Source organism: Pelodiscus sinensis, chromosome 27, assembly GCF_049634645.1.
Source record: "Pelodiscus sinensis isolate JC-2024 chromosome 27, ASM4963464v1, whole genome shotgun sequence".
Lineage (NCBI taxonomy): Eukaryota > Metazoa > Chordata > Testudines > Trionychidae > Pelodiscus > Pelodiscus sinensis.
This window is the reverse complement of record NC_134737.1, coordinates 2,109,365-2,131,019: the sequence shown is the minus strand read 5'-3', so window position 1 is coordinate 2,131,019 and position 21,655 is coordinate 2,109,365. Positions and strand designations below refer to the sequence as shown.

At 42.9% G+C, this 21,655-nt stretch overlaps 1 protein-coding gene across 7 annotated transcripts in view; it reads right to left on the bottom strand.

Annotated features, from left to right (window-relative positions):
• Positions 1 to 268: 268 nt before the first annotated feature.
• ST7L (suppression of tumorigenicity 7 like) overlaps positions 269 to 21,655 on the bottom strand; it is a 48,440-nt gene continuing 27,053 nt past the window's right edge. For 4 of the 7 annotated variants that reach the window (XM_075909953.1, XM_075909956.1, XM_075909958.1 and 1 more), the window contains 4 exons: positions 15,357 to 15,507; positions 13,962 to 14,054; positions 8,947 to 9,086; positions 269 to 675 (listed from right to left, as the gene is read on the bottom strand). In XM_075909953.1, the coding sequence (XP_075766068.1) occupies positions 580 to 675; positions 8,947 to 9,086; positions 13,962 to 14,054; positions 15,357 to 15,507 (480 nt within the window). In that variant the 3' untranslated portion in view covers positions 269 to 579. The other 3 variants (XM_075909954.1, XM_075909957.1, XM_075909955.1) reach the window with 3 other exon arrangements.

The window sequence follows — 21,655 nt, the reverse complement described above, 5'->3', positions numbered from 1 at the left end:
GTGTTCCCCCCCTCTGGGACACCTGGCATTGGCCACTGTTGGAAGACAGGACACTGAGCTAGATGGACTTTAGTCTGATCCAGTCTGGTTGTTCTTATGTACAGTGTAACCTGTCAAACTGCCACTTAAAGGGACAAATTCAGCTGCCTCACAAAAGTGGCCTCCTGATAGAGGTGCAGAACCGTACTCAGCCCTTTAGCAATGCTTAAACCCAGAGGCTGGCCAACGAAGGTATCACTGTTTGGAGACCAGAAGGAAATGCCAACACTGAAAATATCTGCCTGATTTATTGTATTCTGTAGTTTAACACAGAGAACGAAGTAGCTTCAACATGTACAACTGGTTCAGGAAGCAAACAAGTTATCGTTCAACAAAAACATTTTCTTAAATAATTACAGATCCGAAGGCCAAACAAGGGATTTGGTTACTTTAAGCACCATTAACAAGATGGAAGACAAGTTTAAGTAAGGCAGCTGCTCTTCCTTTTGTTCCTCTAGCTGCCAGATCAGTGCTCCATGGCCCAACAGGAGCTGGTGGTAATGTTCCTGAGAACTTATTATTGTGCAAAACACGTTCCTGTCAAATTTGGGTCAGCTGATGCCAGAGACTGGATGGCATGAAGCGCTTAATCTTTTCCATAATGAAACTGAAGGGTGAAAGCAGCATCCCAAAGAACTAGAAGAAACAAAACAGAAAAAGTTTGTGCCTGAGTTAAAAAGGCAGTGGGATATCTCGCATCATTGGAGCACGAAGGCAGAAATCCCAAATTTTTCTTCTGATCAAAACCAGGCTATGTCACTCTTCGTGCCGTGCTGCCACTATGAAGCAGAAATTAATACTCGTACCAGTTTACACTTATCTCAGAACCTCAGTGCATGTCACAAAATATTGAACCCTCAACTAAGGATGTTAAGTATTGGGTAACTGACTAATCGAATAATGAATGCATTTTGCATCCACTATTTGATTAGATGATAGGGCGCCTCTGCCTTTGAAGGTGAAAGCGCTACATGGAGCCCAGGGTCAGCTGGGGATGGATGCTGGGCTCCACGCAGCACTGCCGCTTTAAAATACTGTGAGGAGCCTGACACCAGCCTCCCTGCAGTGTTTCAAAGCAGCAGCACTGCATGGAGCTTGGTTTCCACGCGGTGCTGCCGTTTTGAAACACTGCGTACAGTCTGAGGACACCCCAGCTGGCCCCGGGCTGCACGCGGCTTTTCAAAGTGGCAGCACCCCGTGGAGCCCATGGTCTGGCCCCAGGCTTCAAGCTGCGCTGCCACTTTGAAATCCCCCCTCCACATCCCTCCCTGCCCCCTGCGGCTGCCTCTTTCTGATAGAGGCAGCAAGGGAGGGGGAGCAACTAGTTGACTCTCCTGTCGACTATCCAATAAGCATTTGCTAATCAAGACAGTCGACTAGTCCTTCACAACCCTACCTCCACACTTCTGTGACCTAAGTCTCATTCCCATTTTAGAGATGGGCAAACTGGGACAGAGGTTAAGTGGCTTGTCAGAAGTTGATGGGACAATGACAGATCCTGGCCTCCAATCCTTTGCTTCAATCCCACTGCAACATTTGCTTGGATGATGCTCATTGCTATAGTACAGTCCCAACAAGGAATGGGGTGACATCCAAAGACAACCTATAACTTTGGAAAAAAAAACCTTATCCTACACTGGAGAGTCTGACAAACCTATTAAAATCAAGAGAAGTCAGAGGAGAAGCTGAAACTCAATTGAACTCACCCCACTGTGCTTAGAGATGGTGCTGTCTGCTAACAGCTGGATGGCAGAATGCTGGGGGCATATGTACACCAAAAGAGCCACAACACCTAGGCACACCAGGATGAGTTACAATGGAGTTCCCTCCTTGTTTTGAATCTTCCTGCTGCTCTGTTACATTCTGCCTCTGATGTGACTCGGGAAGGCTGGGGGAGGAATGTGGCCAGCAAGCAGCTCTTAAGCCACTGATTCAATAGTATAAATACAATCTAACAAATAGACAGTGCTCAGAGATGCAGTTCATATTCTATAAACCACAAAGACTTTTCTTCCCCTCTAACCCTGCCCTTCTCCCCCAAATGAAGTTTGGTTTAAAATAAAATGTGAGCTATTCTCAAAAGTCAGAGAGCCCAGAGCTAGGACGGATACCTTATCCTCACACAAACCACGTTTTTCCATGAGACAGAGTTAATGACTGAGTTCTCCAGGCTTCACTTTGGCTAGCCGGACTTGTATCATAACCTAGTATTACATTTAAAAAGGCTTTTAAAACAGAACATTTACATCAAGCTGCACTTTTCATTGTACTACTTCCTACGCCGCCTGGGTGCTTGTGGAACCTTCATATTAAGCCCATGAATTAAGATGTAGATTAAAAAGGCAAGAAACCTTTGCTCTTGGCGTTGACACACACAACTTGTGACAGGAAACGTCAGAATTTTTTATATGAAGTGAAGAACTATGATCATTACACATTGGCACAAACAATGTACATTTTCTCTTAGATAAGCAAAAACCTCAAGTGTTTACAAACATGAAAAGTTCAACAGCTGAGTAAAAAGTTAATTCTCCAATTTCACTTAATGAGCCTTCAGACAATGGTAGGGGATTTGTTCAGAGAGTAAAGCAGATCGTCTCAGAAACATAGGGTTTGCCACACTGGGTCGGAGCAATGGTCCAATGTCCTGTTCCCCACAGTGGACTTACCAGCTGCTTCAGAGCCCCCAGCAATTAACCTTCCTGTGGGTAGCTATGTAATAACCTGGCCACAGAGAAAGTTTATTTCTAATCCCATCCGAAATTGGCTAGGTGGCATATTTAAAACAAATCTCCTCAAACCCTTCCTTTGGTTTTGTGAACTCATATTTACATTATTGAGTGACTGTGTTACTAAAAGCTCCACAAGGCAGGGGCTGCTTTACCATGGGTTTGTGATGTACTCAGTACAGTGGGGCTGCGTTCTGTCTGGAGATTCTGGACGTGACCACTGTATTGCTACCCATGCATAAGAAACTAATAATCTCAGCAAGATGTCCTGGAGTACAGGTAATCTGATTTACAAAGTGAGACTCACTAAAATGACAGACAACCTGCTTTACCTCAAACATAAAATAATTTAGCTGGAATAAATCTGATGCAAATTGATGGCAGCTATTGTAGCACTCTGGAGTATCCCTCCATTTGGCAGGATTTGATTTCATTTTTTGTAATATAATTTCTATGGAGACTATCGATGATTATTTTTAAACACTTTCTGGATTTTATCTACAGTATTTACATTTTCACAGTTGCAGGAAATTATTTAATGACAGCAGACACTGAGATTCAAATAATTGAAGATTTACAATCATTAAAACACAAATGATCAAAATCACATCAAAATATACCAAGTAAATACCCTTAAATCAAACTAATAAGTTTTCAAGCAGCTATTGTCTTATATTGCCTCTCTGTACGTTTTGATTCTTATCGACAAATATTTTTCGTTGGTTGGTGTATATACTGTGAAATTGATGTGTCGTGACACTTACTGATAAAAATCAAGTCCCATTGCCTGAGTGTATTTAAGACTGCACACATTAACGAGTCAGGGACTTGCTTCTACAAGTGCATTCACACTTTTGAAGGCCCCACTCATCACAGACGCAGACTGTAACGCCAGAAGGGGATCATCATGATCATTTAGTCTGACCTCCTGCACAGTGCGGGCCACAGAACCCCACCCACTCGCTTCTGAAATTGGCCCATAGCCTCTGGCTGACTTGCTGATGTCCTCAACTGTGATTTAAAGGCTTCATGTTACAGAGAATCAACAAGCATTCTGTAAACTGCGATACCCACACGAGGAAGTGAGGAGACAGATTGACAGAGCCAGACGTGTACCCAGAAGCCTCCTGCTACGGGACAAGCCCAAGAAAGAAACCAACAGAACACCACTGGCCATCACCTATAGTCCCCAGCTAAAACCTCTCCAACGCATCATTAGTGATCTTCAGCCCATCCTGGACAATGATCCCTCGCTCTCACAGGCCTTGGGAGGTAGGCCGGTCCTTGCCCACAGACAACCCGCCAACCTGAAGCATATTCTCACCAGCAACTACACACCGCACCATAATAACTCGAACTCAGGAACCAATCCTTGCAACAAACCTCGGTGCCAACTCTGCCCACATATATACACCAGCAACACCATCACAGGACCTAACCAGATCAGCCATACTGTCACTGGTACATTCTCCTGCACATCCACCAACGTAATATATGCCATCATGTGCCAACAATGCCCCACTGCTATATACATCGGCCAAACAGGACAGTCCCTACGTAAAAGAATCAATGGACACAAATCTGATATTAGGAATGGCAACATACAAAAACCTGTAGGGGAACACTTCAATCTTCCTGGACACACAATTGCAGATCTAAAAGTAGCCATCCTGCAGCAAAAAAACTTCAGGACCAGACTTCAAAGAGAAACTGCTGAGCTACAGTTCATCTTTAAGTTTGACACAATCAACTCTGGATTAAACAAAGACTGTGAATGGCTTGCTAACTACAAAAGCAGCTTCTATTCTCTTGGAATTCACACCTCCAGATCAGCTGCTAGAAGTGGGCCTCATCCTCCTTGATTGGATCCACCTGGTCATCTCCAGCCTGATCCTGGCCTGCATATTTATTCCTGCCTCTGGAAATTTCCACTACATGCATCTGACGAAGTGGGTCTTTGCCCACGAAAGCTTATGCTCCTACACTTCAGTTAGTCTATAAGGTGCCACAGGACTCCTCGTCGCTTTTGCAGGACTATTAAATTCAATAAAAGTAGTATAGGGCATCCCCGCTATATGTGTCCCCCGGGCACTGATGCTTGTAGGAATGGATGTGTTATAAGTCCTCTAATTCCTCGCCCTTAAATCACACAACAACAAAAAACAATTTGCGCAAATGGAAGTCAGCCGCAGAAAAAAATTCCCTGCTGTAAGTTGTTTCGCTATAAGTCCGAGTTTTTTGCACGTATCTTGGACTTATAGTGAGGATGGCCTGCATTAACATTTGGGCTTTTATGAAGCATATAATTAGTTATACAGAATCAACCAGCTGAAAACAATGGTTTTATTAAAATAATTTACTCAATGAATTACCATATAAGAAAAGAGATTAGGGTTTACATTCACCTACAGCTTAATAGTGAAAAGTCCAGGTATTACATACACCATTCTACCCCACCTACCACGTGCGTACTTGTGTGTCTTGAATTTCTTAAAACCCCATCCTTGGCATCACACTTCACTATGATTAAACCATTCAAAATGTCTGTTACAGAAAAAAAAGTTTGAGCAATGTCATAAAAACAAATGCACAGCTGTATTATGATTTACCTTGAATTTGGATTTTTCCATTCAAAGGAATAAATTCAAGGCAGTTAGACCTTTATGAAGGTATAAAAATAAGATATGTAATATTCACAGTATTGTGGCACATTTATGTTTAGGAATAAAGACATTTTAAACACTCGAGTATGAATAAAGAGATAATCCTGGACTTTTCTAAATAGCAGAAAATCAATAGCTGTATCTTTGTATTCCTGATATTAACGTTAGTGGGTTGTTGTACAGCTGACAAGTTTTACTTTGCTCACTGCAAAGAACACACCCCTAAAAAACACTACATTTCTATCTTACTGTTATTAAAACTAAAATATCACTGTGTGGCAAGATCACGTTTATTTTTCCCCTTTCAGCAGCAATCTGCCACTTCACAACCTACATTTTTCAAAAGGGACCTTTCCAAATTCACAAAGTTTGAAACAAGTGACGTTAGATTAAAAGTGTGTGAAAATTTAAAAATTCGAGCAGACCTCAACATCCCTTTTTATTCTGATGAAACTGTGTGCCAGTTTTCTAGCTGAGTTCCAGTTACATACAAATATATGGCATTCTGCTAGAATATAACAGACCTTCCTATGTGAGGCACTGTCTCCTTGCTGAAATTTAAGGAAATCTGACCACATTTCGGATTCATCTGGTACCTGAAGAGACCAAATTGTGTCTAGATGGGCAGACATTCTACTGTTTGGCTCATCATTAGTTAGAACACTGGAATGCATCAAAATTAGCATTTTCTTTACATTTCAATGAAAAAAACAACTATTTTGTTGAAACTGTGAATAAAGCAAAGTTGGGTGGAAATGCAAGAAAAATTACACAGGCCGCTTAGAGTTTATAATAAATGACATACATTCTTATTAAGTCTCACAGTCCCCCTTTACGAATGGGGAAAAATGAGAGACTGGCGAAAGGATTTACTTAGGGTCAAATAGTAAAGGTAGGGCAGAATCAGGTTTTCAACTCCCAGGTAATGCTTTAACTAGTAGGCATTCTTCCTCCAAAGGAACCCTTTCCATTGGATATGGATAACTCGTTGGATTCATTTTTTTAAAAGAATCAATATGTTCTGAACAGCATTTTGAAAAATTATTATTGCACCCAGGCAAGGAAAAGAACACATCCAAAGATAAGGAAAGCCAATACAATTTCTGTGCTTTCCATGGGGGTGATCTGTTGTCCGCTGCCAGTAGAGACACGGAAGCATGGCTCACATTCGTCTTTTCAGCGGAACAGTGATAAGGCCATCCCTTCCCACAGAAAATAAACACAATGTGAAGCACTGCCAAATGAGAAAGCCAGGCTAGAGCAATTGCCCATAGTCACCAACTTTCCTCTTGATGTTCAAATTGCCTGTTTCAAATTGCAGAGCAAATGTAGTGCACACACATTATATATTTTGGTTGAAGAAACTCAGCAGAGAGAACTTCCCCAAGCGATTCTCTGTTAGTATAACATTTGACCTTGTATCTCTTTGGAAATCAGACAACTTTGCTAATGCAGTCCTCAAAGAATTAATCAAGCAGATAGTTAAGACCCTGGTTGCCATGAAGCCAGCCAATTATAAGCAGCACAGAAATTTGTCACTGGCATGTCCAACTACATTTTCCCACATAAAGATTAACAGAACAGGATGAAAATGGGGCCCCACTCTCAGACCGGCATAGCTTGGACACCACAGAGCAGAAATGTCAGCAAAACATGGGTTTCATGAGAACTTAGTTATGAACTTTTTTGTTCCATTTGTCTCATTACCTGAAGTGCTATACAGCAGGAAGCCTGACTCTCTCATTCGTAAGTTATTTGAGGCTTTTCTAGTTATGAAACAATGATTTAATATGTGTTCAGTGGCTCTGTGGTTAGTGCTCCATGCTACCATAGGAGAGGCATGCTCCAGAGGATGCCAAGCACACTGCAGCATGTTTTTGGTTTTCTTATTATTTCTGTGTGACGGATAAGCAGGGTGGCAAGCAATTTGTAGGACTCCGTAGCTTTCCCTCTTTTCTAGAGCAGCACATCCAATTTTTGAGAGCAGGAAGGAAGGTTACCACGATGTGTAACCTTATATGGGCCTGCCAGGGAACAGGAACAATGAAGAGAAACAAAAGATGCAGGTGGGAATAATCTGTTCTCTGGGAACATGCGAGATACTCCACCTAGCACATGTCTAAGTGCCTCAGAGTGTGCTACAGAAGAGAGGCAAAAATCCGCATTTCACAAGTAAGGGGAACTGAGCATAGTGAATTAGGATCAAAGGCCACGTCCAGTTTCCATCCTGAGGCTGATACTAGCAGAGCGTGGGGCTTCCTTAAGAGAGAATGGATTTGCTTGCAGTCACCCAGAAGATCAGCAGCAGAGCTGGAATAGAAGCATCCTGAGTCCTGGCCAGTGTCCTGTCCACTAGACCCCTTTCCCTCTATTCTATATTGGTTTCAGATCATGCTCACCATGGTATCTGAGCACTTTCCAGAAGCACACTAAAGCTTCGTCTACACTAAGAAATTTAAAACGCAGCCACAACAGCACTTTAAACAGAAGTTTGGCCACGGCATTGCCTCCATGAAGGGAGTGGCTCCCAGCGCCGTAGCCTGGTTAACGCTGGCGCTTTACAGCACTGTAACTTGCTGTGCTAGGGAGGGTGTGTGTGTTTTTTCACAACCTTGTGCATTATAGTGCCAATGTAGATTTGGTCTAAGTAACATAATTAACACTTTTCATGTGCAGTTTTGCCTCTAAGATCTTTGAAGGCAAAGAAGGTGGAAGAGGCATGAGAGTGAAGTGAGATGCGTGTGAAAAAAGAGCTATTTTATTAGCAGGTTTTCTGAGGGGTTCACTTATTTGGTTTCCAACGTTATCTGATGCAATCAAAGTGTTTTGAAAATATTTTTCAGCCCTTACTGTTACTACTGGAGCATCATCTATGGCTGGTCGCTATCCAATATGTTGGAGAATGAAAAACAGCAGCAGCAATGGGACAGCAGGAGGAGGTAAACAGCTTGAGAGGGAATGTGCAAAATGTTATTTAAGCTTAGACAATGCCTTCAGCAGGGTACAAAATGCAGCTATAAGCAGAGTCCTTGCCTCAGAGAGCTTACAATGTAAAAGTTCCCATGGCTTTATGGTCTCACCCATTAATTACTGCAGAGACCTTAACTCAAAATGCAGCAGCTTTTGCATCTAATAATTCAGTTTACACTAAAAACCAGAAGTTGTGTCTGACAAACAGGATGACTCTACACTAAACTCTTCTCCACAGTCCTTCCTGTCAAAGGAGAGAGAGAGAGGGCTGAGCTGCTCCTAAGTTAGTAGTCAGGACTGATGATCTATCAAAACTGATATGCAGAAACCAGCTTAAAATAAAAATATTACTCTTTAAAAAAGGAGGAACTCTGAGACCAAGTGAACTAAGAATCACGTTTAATAGTTGCATGACATGTCACTTCAGAAGCACATGACTGAACGCATATTTACTGCATCTCAAAACAGCATCCCAGGCAGGATGCTCGGTTTCTGAATCTCTCACAAACACTCTATGCAAGTCCAGGACCGGAGACAATACTTACTGCTTTAGCAAAAATGACCATGAGTTCAGGGAATTGGTGCGTGAGAACAGCAAGCATTGCCGAAAAGGAACACAGCCCTGCGGTGAAATGGATGAAAAAGGGAAGCTCCTTCTGTGGGTAAACGGAGACATCGTGAAACGCTGAAAGGGAAACGTAGGAAGGTTAGACATTTGGAGCTTGTTTGACAAAAGGGCATAATGACATTGCTTACAGTAGACAAGGGTGTCAAAGAGAAGCACTGTTCTTACAGAGTAGCCAGGGCTTTACATTCAGATTTAGTGCCCAAGGACAGCAAGTCTCTGTGCAGCACAAGACTAAACTCTTGACATTTGCTCAAAGCTGATTTAAGTGGCTTAGCTCTGATATGCTATTTCCACAAATGCTACATGGTTTTGCTCTTCAGTTATGTATTGGTGTCACTAAAGCTATACTTCCCCCACCACTTTTTTCCCTCCTTTATTTTAAGACCATTGCAGGGTTAATTTTTTAAATCAACTGTTGCAACAGAAAATTCACAAGATGTCATCAAGACAAAGGTTCCAATGAAAACACTTGGCCCAATTTAAATAATCAAGGAATTGTTAACAGTTACACATGCTAAATGGTGTTATTTTATTGTATGCCAATGTTTTAAAAAGCAAGCATCCTATTTTTCCTACTTTTTATGTAATGTTTTTCTATCTTAAGAATTCCCATGTCTAAAAAGCAAAACAATTCAGAAAGCAAACAGATAATATACATGGGCAGACTCTGTTAAAACTTCCCAAAGACTGCAAGTTGGCAGACTACAATAAATTTCAGAGTTATTGACAAAGCAGATCTCAAAAAAAGCAGCATTGAGACTGGGTTACAAATTTTGTACACGGCCATTAGTCACACTTTAGGGCAAAGCAATCAAAATAATTTCACTAGACAGCTCTTAGGAGCAGAATATGGATGGAGCTTTCACAGCTCAAGACCCTGAAAATAGTTGTCATCTAGAGACTGCTGCAGTTCTAGCTTTTTTTGCCCAACAATTTTGCAATGTTTTACAATGAAGAGAACAGGCAGGGTCAGTACATGCAACGGAGTATAGAAAGGTCCTGTGTATTCTTCAGTAAGCCACACTTAATTCTGGAGCAGACCCAACCAAAATTATATTTTGATTTACTTAACTATGGAAAATATATATAGTCAGTGCAATAGCCTGTGTTATTTGTTTGTATGCGATTCACTTTTGTGTTGTGCCCAAGTTTAGCTGTCAGTGGGCTGCAGAGGGAAATAGAAAGAGGACAGAGTTAAATCAAGATGATTGAACGTCACCAAGCAACTGGTTGCCTGCAAATTCAGGAAGTGATCAGTGCAAGCATGACCTGATCTGCAGTGCCGCCTCTTCTTTGTAAACCATGAAAGGTCGGGAAAACGTTCTGAGTGAAAGCTGAGATTCCGAAGTACAGTTGAGAAATGCATAAGGCTTTCTGTAAGGCCACACACCAAAATAAAAGAAAATAAGCCCTAATCAAATATGCGTAATGCTGCCACCATCAAGATTCTCTTGCATTTTTTCTCCTTGGCATCTAGTCCACTCTGCTACTCAGCAGACTAGTGGAATACTCATACTGTTTGTCTAATGGACAAAAAAAGCAGCGACTGGCCCATGAGGAGGCATGGCATACAATACACTCTTCTATCAGCCATCCCATAAAACCCTAACTGGGACATGCTCAGAAGAGCCATGTGCAGATACAAAATTTGTATCCGCATCCACTTCGGTATCCACAAAAATGAGCCGCAGATATCTGCATCCACACCCATGGAGATGGTTGTGGATAACGATGGATATAAAGCGGATATCCGTGGATTTGCAGGGCTCTAATGATCAATTCATAGAACAGTATGTAACTGTATAGTAAAGACATATATGACTGGGGGGAGGATGAACTAGAAAGAGGAGCCAACAGTAGAAAACAAGCAAACTAAACATAAGGGTTGGGAAGGCAGGAAAAAGCTGGCAGAGCAACAACAACAAAAATTGACAATAATTCCTTATGCTCCCAGAACTGCCACTAGACAAGGAATGCAGGGTCAGGCTCAAGGTATGTAAAGAGAGTTAAACAGATTTCTGCATGGTCAGAGCTTTCTTACTGTGCATCATTACCAAGTAGAGCAATTAGCTTTCTATTTGAAGTTTATCAATTTAAGCTTCAATTTGGTTTAATTTCTATTTTAAATATATTAAAATAATTGATGATTTTTTTTTTTTTTTTTTTTTTTACATTTCAAGGCTTCTTGAGAAAGCTGAGAAAGCAATAAAAATGTTAAGATGGTTTTATTTAGGAATAGTCATATTTAAAACATAGCAGGAATGCGTGAATGATTGTGTTGAAATACATGCATGTGCTGGTTTGTTTAATTATGCTGGAAAGCCTACAGCTTAGAGTTAGTTACTAACCAAGGAATTCCTTGTGCAATATCCTGCATAAGTGAGAAATGAATAATTTAAAATAGTCTGGGGGCAGCTTTCAATTACACTTTTTAAATACAACTTTTCACTTTTGTAACAGAAACACATAGGTGTAAGTTTGCTCTTCTGCAGCTGTATCCCTCAGACACTTCAGCAGCAGCCCGTTATTCCATGAAAATGCTGAGATTTCAAGAGATGCAGAAGGCCACATATAGAGTCCCACCAGCAGGTGACTAGCCCCATTATCATGAAGTGAATGCTGAAATGTGACAGGCGGAGGGAGGAAGGGTCCTAGTGGTTTATTTTCAAGTTACTTTACAGACAGAATATGCATGGGTTAATACCTGGATCATGAAGTAACGGAGAAGCCTCATTCTTTAGTGTCAAATCTTAGGGTTCATTGCTGATGTATAGCAATGTTTGATAATCAAGATGCCATGAAATGTACAATCAAATCAAATTAAGGATCAGTAAAGTGTTCTCTCAAGCCACAGGCTACCCAAGGATGATAAAGGTTCAGCTGGTCACGCTAATACAAGAGCCAGAAATGGTTATCAACCTACCAGCTATTTGCAGATGATAACAGAAGCAGGGATGTTAAATATCGGTTAATTTTATATTCTTATTGGTTACTCGACTATTCTATAGTCCCCAGGGGTGGCCTGGAAGCCAGAGCGCTCCAGCCCCACTCCCGGGGGAGCCCCCTGATACCTCTCTCAGAGGTAGCAGTGCAGGGTGCCAGGCGGGAGCTGGTCCGCGAGGGGAGCCCGTTTAAAAACCAGCTCCTCTCGCAGACCAGCTGCTACTGCCCCATGCTGCTGCCTCTGTATCACAGGCAGCAGCATGGGGTGGCAGCAGGCCCTGCCTTGGGGGTGAGGAGGGAGTCTGAGCTCTTAGACCTGGTGTGAGCCAGAACTCAGCCGGGCTGCCTGCCCACCTGGTTCCTAATACACTTTAAATGCAGAGCCACAGCAGGGTTAGGTCCCAGACATGGCGCAGGCTGGGACTCAGCTAGGCTGCTGGCAAGGCTGCTAAAAAATGTACTGGCGCAGGGCTGGGGGAGGGGGAATGCGTGTAGTCTATAGCATTAACCTATAAGCTTTTGTTTATTGGTTCATCGACTATACCATTACATCCCTACAATGGTCAGGGAATCCATTCTATTTTCTTTTTAAATAAAAAGTGATCACCGAGGACTAGTCCAATTTTCTTTTCCGCCAATTTGGGGGATTGGATTTGGAAACATCAGGTATGGAAGCCTCTTTCCTCCACATATGGTTACAAAATCCTCATGACACAAAGTAGCATTCACTGGCAACTCAGTACCTCTTGGTGGCACCCTCTGCTAGGGTTTGGTCCTGGTTTTACGATACAGCAGATGTGCGCTTTGCCACTGGCAGGGACCCCATCCAATGAGACTGAAAACTGAACTTTATAACCAGTGGTCTTTAAAGGTCCCATGACACTGGGTCTAGGTGCATGCTATAAACTGGAATTTGGTAAGGATGCCAAGAACCATTATAGTCCATCTGCTTAAATTCCCCTGGCTGTTGAAATTAGTGGGGAGAGAGAAATGCCGTACCAAACTGTTGGACAGTGCCACTATTCAGTTACACCAGGATGGGGAACCTGTCCCGTGCTTAATTTCATCAGGCCCTCGGGCAAGTCTCTGCACCCTCGGTCAGAAGCCCCTTCACCTTCTAGGCTGGAGCTTCAAGCGCTGGCGCGTGGTGATCAGGTAAGCTCCACATACCAAGGCAGCAACTGCAGGCCACCTGCCCCTTCTTCTCCTCCCCCTGGGACTGTCTATTTCCAGGGTAGGCAGGGATCCTGCCTTGGGCTTATTGTGCCACCGACTGGGAGCTCCTGAGGTAAGCACCCCACATACCCTCTTACACCTCAAACTCCTGCCCCAGCCCTGAGCTCCCTCCCACACCCCAACCTCCTCGTCCCTCAACCCACGCCAGAGTCCGAACACCCCAACACCCTGCCCGGGCTCTGAGGCCCCTCCTGAACCCTAACTGCTTCCCACGCCCTGCACCTCCATTCACAACCTAGCCCTCTGCTCTGAGCTGCCTCCTGCCCTTCAAACACCTTGGCCCCAGCCCAGAGCCCCCCCCATATCCTCAATCCCATCCCAGAGCCTGCATCCCCAGTCAGAGCCTTCACCCTCTTCCACACCCCAAGCATCTGCCCCAGTCTGAAGCCCTCTCTGCAACCCAAACCCTTCATTTTTGGCCCCACACCAGAGCCTGGGGGAAGGACTGTGTGGCTCACACCTGATTTTTTTCTGGGGGTCAGTGGCCCTTGGCAGGAAAAAGGTTCCCCATCCCTGAGTTACATGGGATATTTCATCCCAGAGGTGGCTGCATTTCAGAGGGAAAGTATGTAATATTAGATATTTATATATGCCCCTGCACTCCCCACACTCATTTATGACATGCCTTGGGATCCTTTGGGATGCAAGGTTACAACTTATACTGCTGCTGCATTTGCATAGTGCAGTACAGACTGGAATTCTATTACATATATTTTATTCTACTTATTACTGACAAACAAAATAGCCACTTACTTGGCAGAAGTTCTCTGTCTGCTGTCTCTGTGCAGCTGGGATAGGGATAGAAAAGATGGCCTTTCTCTAATGGATATGGGATCATTCTAAATGCTGAAGAGAAGACAGTCAGTCAGACTTACACTAGTCCTGTGCACAAATCAACCCCCCAGTCTTCCACCACAAAGAACATCTCAGTCACAAAGGGTGTGTCTAGACTACAGAGTTTTGTCGACAAAAGTGGACTTTTGTCGACAAAACTATACCTGCGTTTACACTACTGCTGAGTTCTGTCGACATAACGTCAACAGAACTCAGAAGTTTTGTCGACGCTGGTAAACCTCATTTTACGAGACATAACGCCTTCTCTCGACAGAGTTTCTGTCGACAGAAGGTGTTATTGCATGTAAACTGTCCTTTGCGTCTACACTACCATGTCGACAAAGCAGCTTGCTTTGTCGACAGAACTGAATGGAGTGTAGACGCTCTTTGTCGACAGAAGTTTTGTCGACAGTATCTGTCGACAAAACTTCTGTCGACAAAAACCTGCAGTCTAGACGTACCCAAAGACAGCACATTTAGCAAGACTGGAAATAGCTGCACGCTGACAGCTCTCAGCCCCTGACTACAGTGGGCCTGGATCTAGGACTGGAGCACCAACCCCAGATGAAAGTAGCCCCTGTCTGCAGCAGGCCCCCTGTGGGGCTGGAATACCCCCTGCCTGTGGCAGGCGGGCAGCTGTTCCAGCCCCCATGGGCTACTGGTTAATTGGTATCAATAAGCAGTACCCATTGCTTACTGGTTAACCTCTCACATCCCTACTGCAAAAGCCACTCCTGGCTTCATGATTCAGCCCGCAGCAGCACAGGAACTGTTACCAGCAAGCTATTAAGAAGCAATCACAGACCTCTTCCTAGGTGGCAGTTCAGGCCCTCTCCCTACCCCAGGTCAGTGGCTGGCTGTTTTCACCCATGGTTGCACTCTAGGTAAGGAGGTCTGCAGCCTCAGTGGGGCTTTTAATATCCTAGCTGCTTGGTAGCCCTGGTTCCAGCTGTCCAATGATGGGGGAGCTTTTAAGGGAGGAGAAAACAAGTTGGCAGAGGCCATAAAAACTGGGAGTACAGTATATAGCTGTGATCAGCTATCATTTCGTGCCCTGCTGATGAATACAAATAGCTTTGTCTATTGATTGTAGCTGACTACATTCCCCAGGGTAAACCCCTTTGCTTTCTCATAATGTGGCATCAATTAAGCATTTCCAGTCAAAAGCCAAACAGCTCTGAGTTCCCTTTCGAAGTGAGCTGAAGAAGGCTGTTTTAAGGAAGCTGAGACACTGGTTAAGGTAGGCCAGTTACCAATGATTGGAATAAAAGGCCCAGAGATTAGCTAGCCCACACTGGAAAAAAAGATACTTACTGCCTTCCCATGTACAGTGCAACAGGTTAAGGGCTCCTTCTATCCGTTTCCAGTGCTGAAGATGGAAGAAAGCATATGCTACTGCCTCACTGTCGCCTCTCTTCAGAATGTGCTCTGGAGGCAGAATTAAGCTTTTCATTTCTAGTAAGTACTAGGAGCAGAAAATGGAAAGAGACAGCATACTTAGTGACAGGGCCATGCCCAAACCTGTTATACCGAAGGATTTCCCCCAATTTTTCAAAATAATCAGAGCTTAGCACATGGAGGGCTTCATGCATTAGGGATGGGGATGTGAATGGCTAACCGGTTAATGGATAAGCATCACTCTCACTGGGTGAGGCTTACCAGTTACGGTTAACAAGCAGGGGCTGCAGCAGCCTCCCGTCCAGCCTGGGCCTGGCCTGGCTGGAGCACCGTTGTACAGGTGCTCCAGCCACGCCGGAGCAGCCCCTGCCTGCAGCACGCCTGGCCCGGCATACTATGGGCGGGGTGCTCCAGCCAGGCCAGAGCAGCCTCTGTCTGCAGCAGGACTGACCTGGCCAGAGCAGCATGCCACAGGTGAGGGAACATCAGTCCTTCATCCCCCGTTTAAGCGATTAACCAGTTAAACATAACATTTCACTGGGTAACTGATTAAACGGGATTTTGCCATCCTAATTAGGGAGATATTGCAATTTAGGGCCCAGTTCTGATAAATTCTTGCCAGATTTTATTTACACAGACAAGTTGGGCTGCTAAACTGGGTCGTTCACACTTCAAATGTTAAAAAGTACTTATACTATCAAATGGATTTGCATTTTACTTCACTGAGGAGCCACAAAACACTTCTGTGGCTGGAGTTTAGTTCCTGGATCGTAACACATAAGGTAAGTTATCTGGGGAAATGCACACACATATACACATGTTTTACGCTCCATCAATTCATACTCCGTGAATGCCAAAGGAAAGTGGACTGATTTAGCGGAAGTGTTTCATACACAGGTAGACTAGAAGTCATCCAATGCTCAGGATCTGGCAATAAAGCGCTTACTGTAATTCTAGCTTGATTTGCACCTCAATACCTTTGCCTTCTGAAAACTTTAATATCTGTTAGTTCCCAAGTGTTGGGTGCAAAGAAGAAACCGATGCGGACAGGCTACCAGGTATACCCTTGACTGCAAAGTTCAGAGCAGGATTTTCAGAAATACCACGCCTGGATCTAATTTCTATTCCACTGACTTCAAAGGGAATGGAGTTAAACTAAAGCTGAGCACTTTTTGACAATGTGATCCTTAATCCACAGCTGTGTTTTGCTGGCACAAATGATAACTGCTGTTACAATCTGATGGGAGAAAGCAGAAATGATAGTGCTCGGATACATGGGAAGAACACACTGATATCTTTCCAGGCAGTAAAACGCCCATGAAACTGAGCATGTGCACTATGAAAACTGCAGAATTTCTAAACAAATATTTTACATTTTTCTAAAACCTTTCAGGGTGTTCATTTCCCTTTTTTTTAAGCAACAAAGAAAAATAAGCCAGTTTGTTTTATTCCTCAACTTTGTTTTTAAGAAATGTTAAATAATTTTACAACTTTAAAATTAATGTTCTGATTTTCTAGTATATGCTTATTAGTTGTCCTTTCATAGTTTAGAGTGTCCCACTTAGTAATGGGCAAAGTTAATCCTCATCTTTGATCAGTGTAACTGGCAATTCCTTTCACTCTCTCCCAAAGTATTAGAATGCAGCCAACTCACCGATTTATTTCAGCAGATGCCACAAACTATGAGATTATTTACTAATCCAGTTTGGGGACTTAACTTTTCCCATTCAGATTCTTCAAGGAATGTAACAGAGGTTGTGCTTTGGCCAAATAAAGCACATTTACTGCCTGGCTAGGTTCTTCTCTTAGTGCCTTGGGCTTGCACTTTGGAGGGTAATATTCTTGCTAATCCTTTTTAATCCCTTCTATTTTTTTTAACACGGTAAAGGATCACTCACACAGGGCTGCTGTGGGAAAATGGTCTCAAATATCTGACCTTTGACATGACTCGGCATGCTCTCTGCAGTGACTAGTTGGCAGTTGAATTAAGTGCTTAAACAGTAAGGAAAGGAAAATGTAGCCGCAATGACGAAGCCTCAATGTAATTATTAGTGTTTCAATATGTCTGCCATCTCCACAGGACAGGGATCAGGTCTTTTGGCTTGTATGTGTTATGCCATGCACCTTTATGGGTGCAGGACAAATAAAAGACGCAGTTGCAAATTTTCGAATTTAACTTCTTCTAGTCACTGTTTAACCATTTACTTTTTGGTAATAAAAAGCCAGGTACTAATGCTGAAATTGTCTATTTCCAAAAGCTATTCAAAGATACTAGTTTACCCAATTCACAGCAAACTTAGGTTTGCAATATTGAGACACCCTTTCCTGTTACCTGGTTACATGCCAGTGCCTGCATTTCATTCCTGTTATACTAGAGGGATCTAGATTTAGAACTGACTCAGTGCCTCGCCTCTAAAAGGGAAAGCAACATAATACACTAAGACCTCTCCCACCCTTTCAAAATAAGATCCATCTCAAAGAAGCATCATTGCAACAAAAGGAAAAGGAAGCGCTTGTTCACTTTCCAGCTCCTTTCTTGAAGTTTAATCTTGTATGCTGTGTAATACAGCACAAAATTATTCCCCAAAACCAACCACTTGCGTTACATGCAAAAAAAGATGGCTTTCTACCTTACATATGTACATTTTTAATCAGTGGATAGAACCAAATGGCCTGAGAGACAAAAGACATGGGTTCTCTCCCCAGCTCTGGCACTGACCTTCTGTGTGGCCTTGGGCAACTCATTTCACCCCTTTGTACCCAGTGTGTGTGTGTACTTGCATGCGTGTGTGCCTGCTTTCTCTATTTAGACTGTAAACTTATCAGGGCCCAAACAATGGACTCCCATCCTCAACTGGGGCCCTTAGGTACTACTGTAATATAAACAATAAAAGTCTGAATGAGCATATGATCAAAGGAGAAGGTATGGTTATTGAAAGGTGATACTAATTTCTTTGTCTACAAAACTAGTGAATTAAACTCACATAAAGGATGATTTAGTTTCATAAAACTCTTTCTAAGAACATAAGGGTTCTGAAGGAACTGAAAGATACACAAAATAAAATAACTTAGATAATGATAATGTGTTTTAATCTTCTTCCCCTAAGGCACAGTCTGAAGAAAAAAATCTGTCTGCGTCTGCCTGAAATGAACTTGCTACACTCTTGATCAATCATGCGAACAAGCAGCAATTTCTCTCAGCAATTAGCTTTCTCCATGCACATTCTATTAAACTGGACAGGCAGACAGAACACAGTGGATTGAAAAATTCAGACTTTTATGGCTAGATCCATTTGGACTCCGTGACTATTTGAAGAGATTTAGGGCTAAGCCACCTTTCCACTTTCAAGACTACAACTTACATATATCAGCAGTGCTGGTAAAGGGGTGGCTGAGAGTTCAGTAAGGTTATCCAGAAAACAAGAATTCCATTTTCCAAAAAATTCTGAGCTTTCAATTCTTTTCATTGAGCATTGGAACATATGTAGACCTTTTGGAATGTTTCATGCAACATATGTCTATGAGAGAGAGACCCACCCCAGAATAGCCACTACCCCAGTGGGGAGGGCACATGCCTGCTATATGGGGGAGATAGATCCACGCCCCTATTCTGCCTGATTTGGAGCAAGGGCTTGAACCTAGGTCTCCCTTATCCCAGGTGAATGCCCCAACCACCAGGGGTATGAGAGAGATGGTATGTCTCTTACAAAGTTTCCTTTTCAACAAACTGACATTTTCCCTAACCAAAAAATTCCTGCCCTGCTCTAGAGTTAGGGTTGTCAGGTGTCCAGTATTCTACCAGACAGTCTGGTTTTCCCCCAGCCAGCCGCACTGCCCTGACCCCCCCATCTCTTCCAGTCAGCCGCCCCATCCCCTGGCCCTCCCTCCCATCTCCCACAGCCAGCCGTGCTGCTCCCACTCCTCCCCCTCCCCCTCCCGGCCAGCCCCATCCCCCTCATCAAATGTGTCTGGTATTTTCTCTAAACCTACCTGGTAACCCTATCTAGAGTTCAGTTACATGTCCTATTTTTTCATGTCCTACTGTTTCATCTGAAGAAGTGGATTGTGCACATGAAAGCTCATGATACCATCGGCATGTTTTCTTAGTCTCTAAGGTGCCACAAGACTATTTGTATTTTAAGTATGTCTTACTTGGAGAGTCTAATATCTTGACCACTCCAGGTATTACCAAATACGAACCAGAGCACAAGAGTGGACCGGTTTTATTTTTGTTCATATACAGACCACAGGGGAAAAAAATGAACACATACTGTTTTTTAATTAGGTATCTCAGATCTCGTACAATTATCAAAGTTTCAGAGGCTCTTCTGCCAATAATCTAGAAAAACAAAACAAGTCCTTGGAGAGGACTGTCCAGCTTTCGGGACTTTGGAGACCACACATTTTAATTAGCCCTTACTCTTGCCCGAGAGTGTCTTCAGTAGCACACAAGCAGACTGTTCTGAGAGACACAGGAAATTTTAGCATGGATCATAAGCTTTTTGGGGCAGGAACCATAACTGTGATTTTTATAGTACCTCACACAGACACCTGGTCCTAGTCTCCCAATACCACTGTAATATAAATATTAAATAGGCTCATACCAATAATGGGTTGGAATTACCACAATTCTCAAGAAAATTTTCCTGATAAGGGGAGGGTGCAAACATAGGCCTGGTCTTAGCAGGAAAGACTACACAGTAAGGCTTAGACAGGCAGGAAATGGTCCTGGTTCTGTAAGTCAGTTTCAACCATTCATGGGGATGCAGTTATCAGAGCATATTGTGCCAATCCTGGTGAAACAGTGAGGACATCTGCTGCAAGTATGGCTGCAGTTAGCTCATTTGTTCAGTTTTATATTTCATTCAGTTCTACTATAGACTGAAGCTGAATGAAAAGTGTGTGCTGACCTTTGTTTTTCAGCTTCACAGACATTCTCATAGTAATGAAGCTTCTGCCGTTGCAGTCTGCAAGTGATAAACAAATAAGCTATGTCTCATCTAGGCACAAATACTTTAAATATCCTGCTGATTTTAAGATCTTTGCATGTAACCACAAGGATGTAGCAGCTTACACGTGTCTATGAATAATGGTTACGATTAGAATTGTTCAACCTATTATTTATTCAGATGAAACAAAGCCCTGTGTAAGCAATCAATATCTGAAATTTGCAAATCCACCACACTACCTTTCCTTCTTTAACCAAGTACATGATAGCCAGGCCCTCTAAAACCAGAAGAGGAAATGGCAAAGAATCCTTATTAAACAATTCTATCCATAGCCACTTGCTGCTATTTTCTTTAAAGATAATGCAACTCTTGACAATACTATCAAGCACAGTGTTTAAAAAACAGTTTAACTACACAGATAAGATGCTAGATTCAGAGGGTGTTTAGGAAAATAAGCCTAGAAAGCTCTCAGATAAGCTGATAGTTGCCGAAAGGTTCAGAAGAGTAGAATCTTCTGCCTTTGCCCCAAGTTTGCAGGTAGAAAGAGTGGTGTGTCAGGTGGTGAAGTAGCTTGCTCAAGATATCCCAGCAAGTCACTATCTTAGATCACAAAACCTCAAAACGTCCATACCTTTGAAAGCTCGTGGCTATTCACAGTCGTGGCAGATGACAGCACAAGGAGCAATGGTCTCAAGTTGCAGTGGGGGAAGTCTAGGTTGGCTATTAGGGAAAACTATTTCACTAGGAGAGTGGTGAAGTGGTGGAATCTCCACCCTTAGAGGTTTAAGGCCATGCTGGAATGTTGAAGTTGGGGTTAGACTAGATGACCTCCTGAGGTTTCTTCCAACCCTAATTTTCTATGATTCTATTATCCTGTGTAATCAATAGTTCACAGAGCCATTACTAGCCAGAACAGCATGAAATGCAGTCAATTTACTCTTTTCTCTCGGAATTTGTGTCATGGCTTCAGGGCCCTTACACATACTATCAGCTTTGTGGCAGCAGAAAGGTTTCTTCTCTTATGTAATTACTGCTGCAGCAGAAGTATGCACTCTGAGCTAAACTAGACATATTGTGCAGTTTGTCGTGGAGGGAAATATGATAATATTGTTCCATATACTTATTTGTTTACAAGAGGGAAACATTTTTGAGAGTGGTACAGAAATTAACTAGTGGCTAAAATAATGAGTCAGCCAACCTTTTGAGAATCATCTGTTCCCTCCTGTTGATTATTTCATCTTTTACATGCCCAGTCTTTTTCTGCAC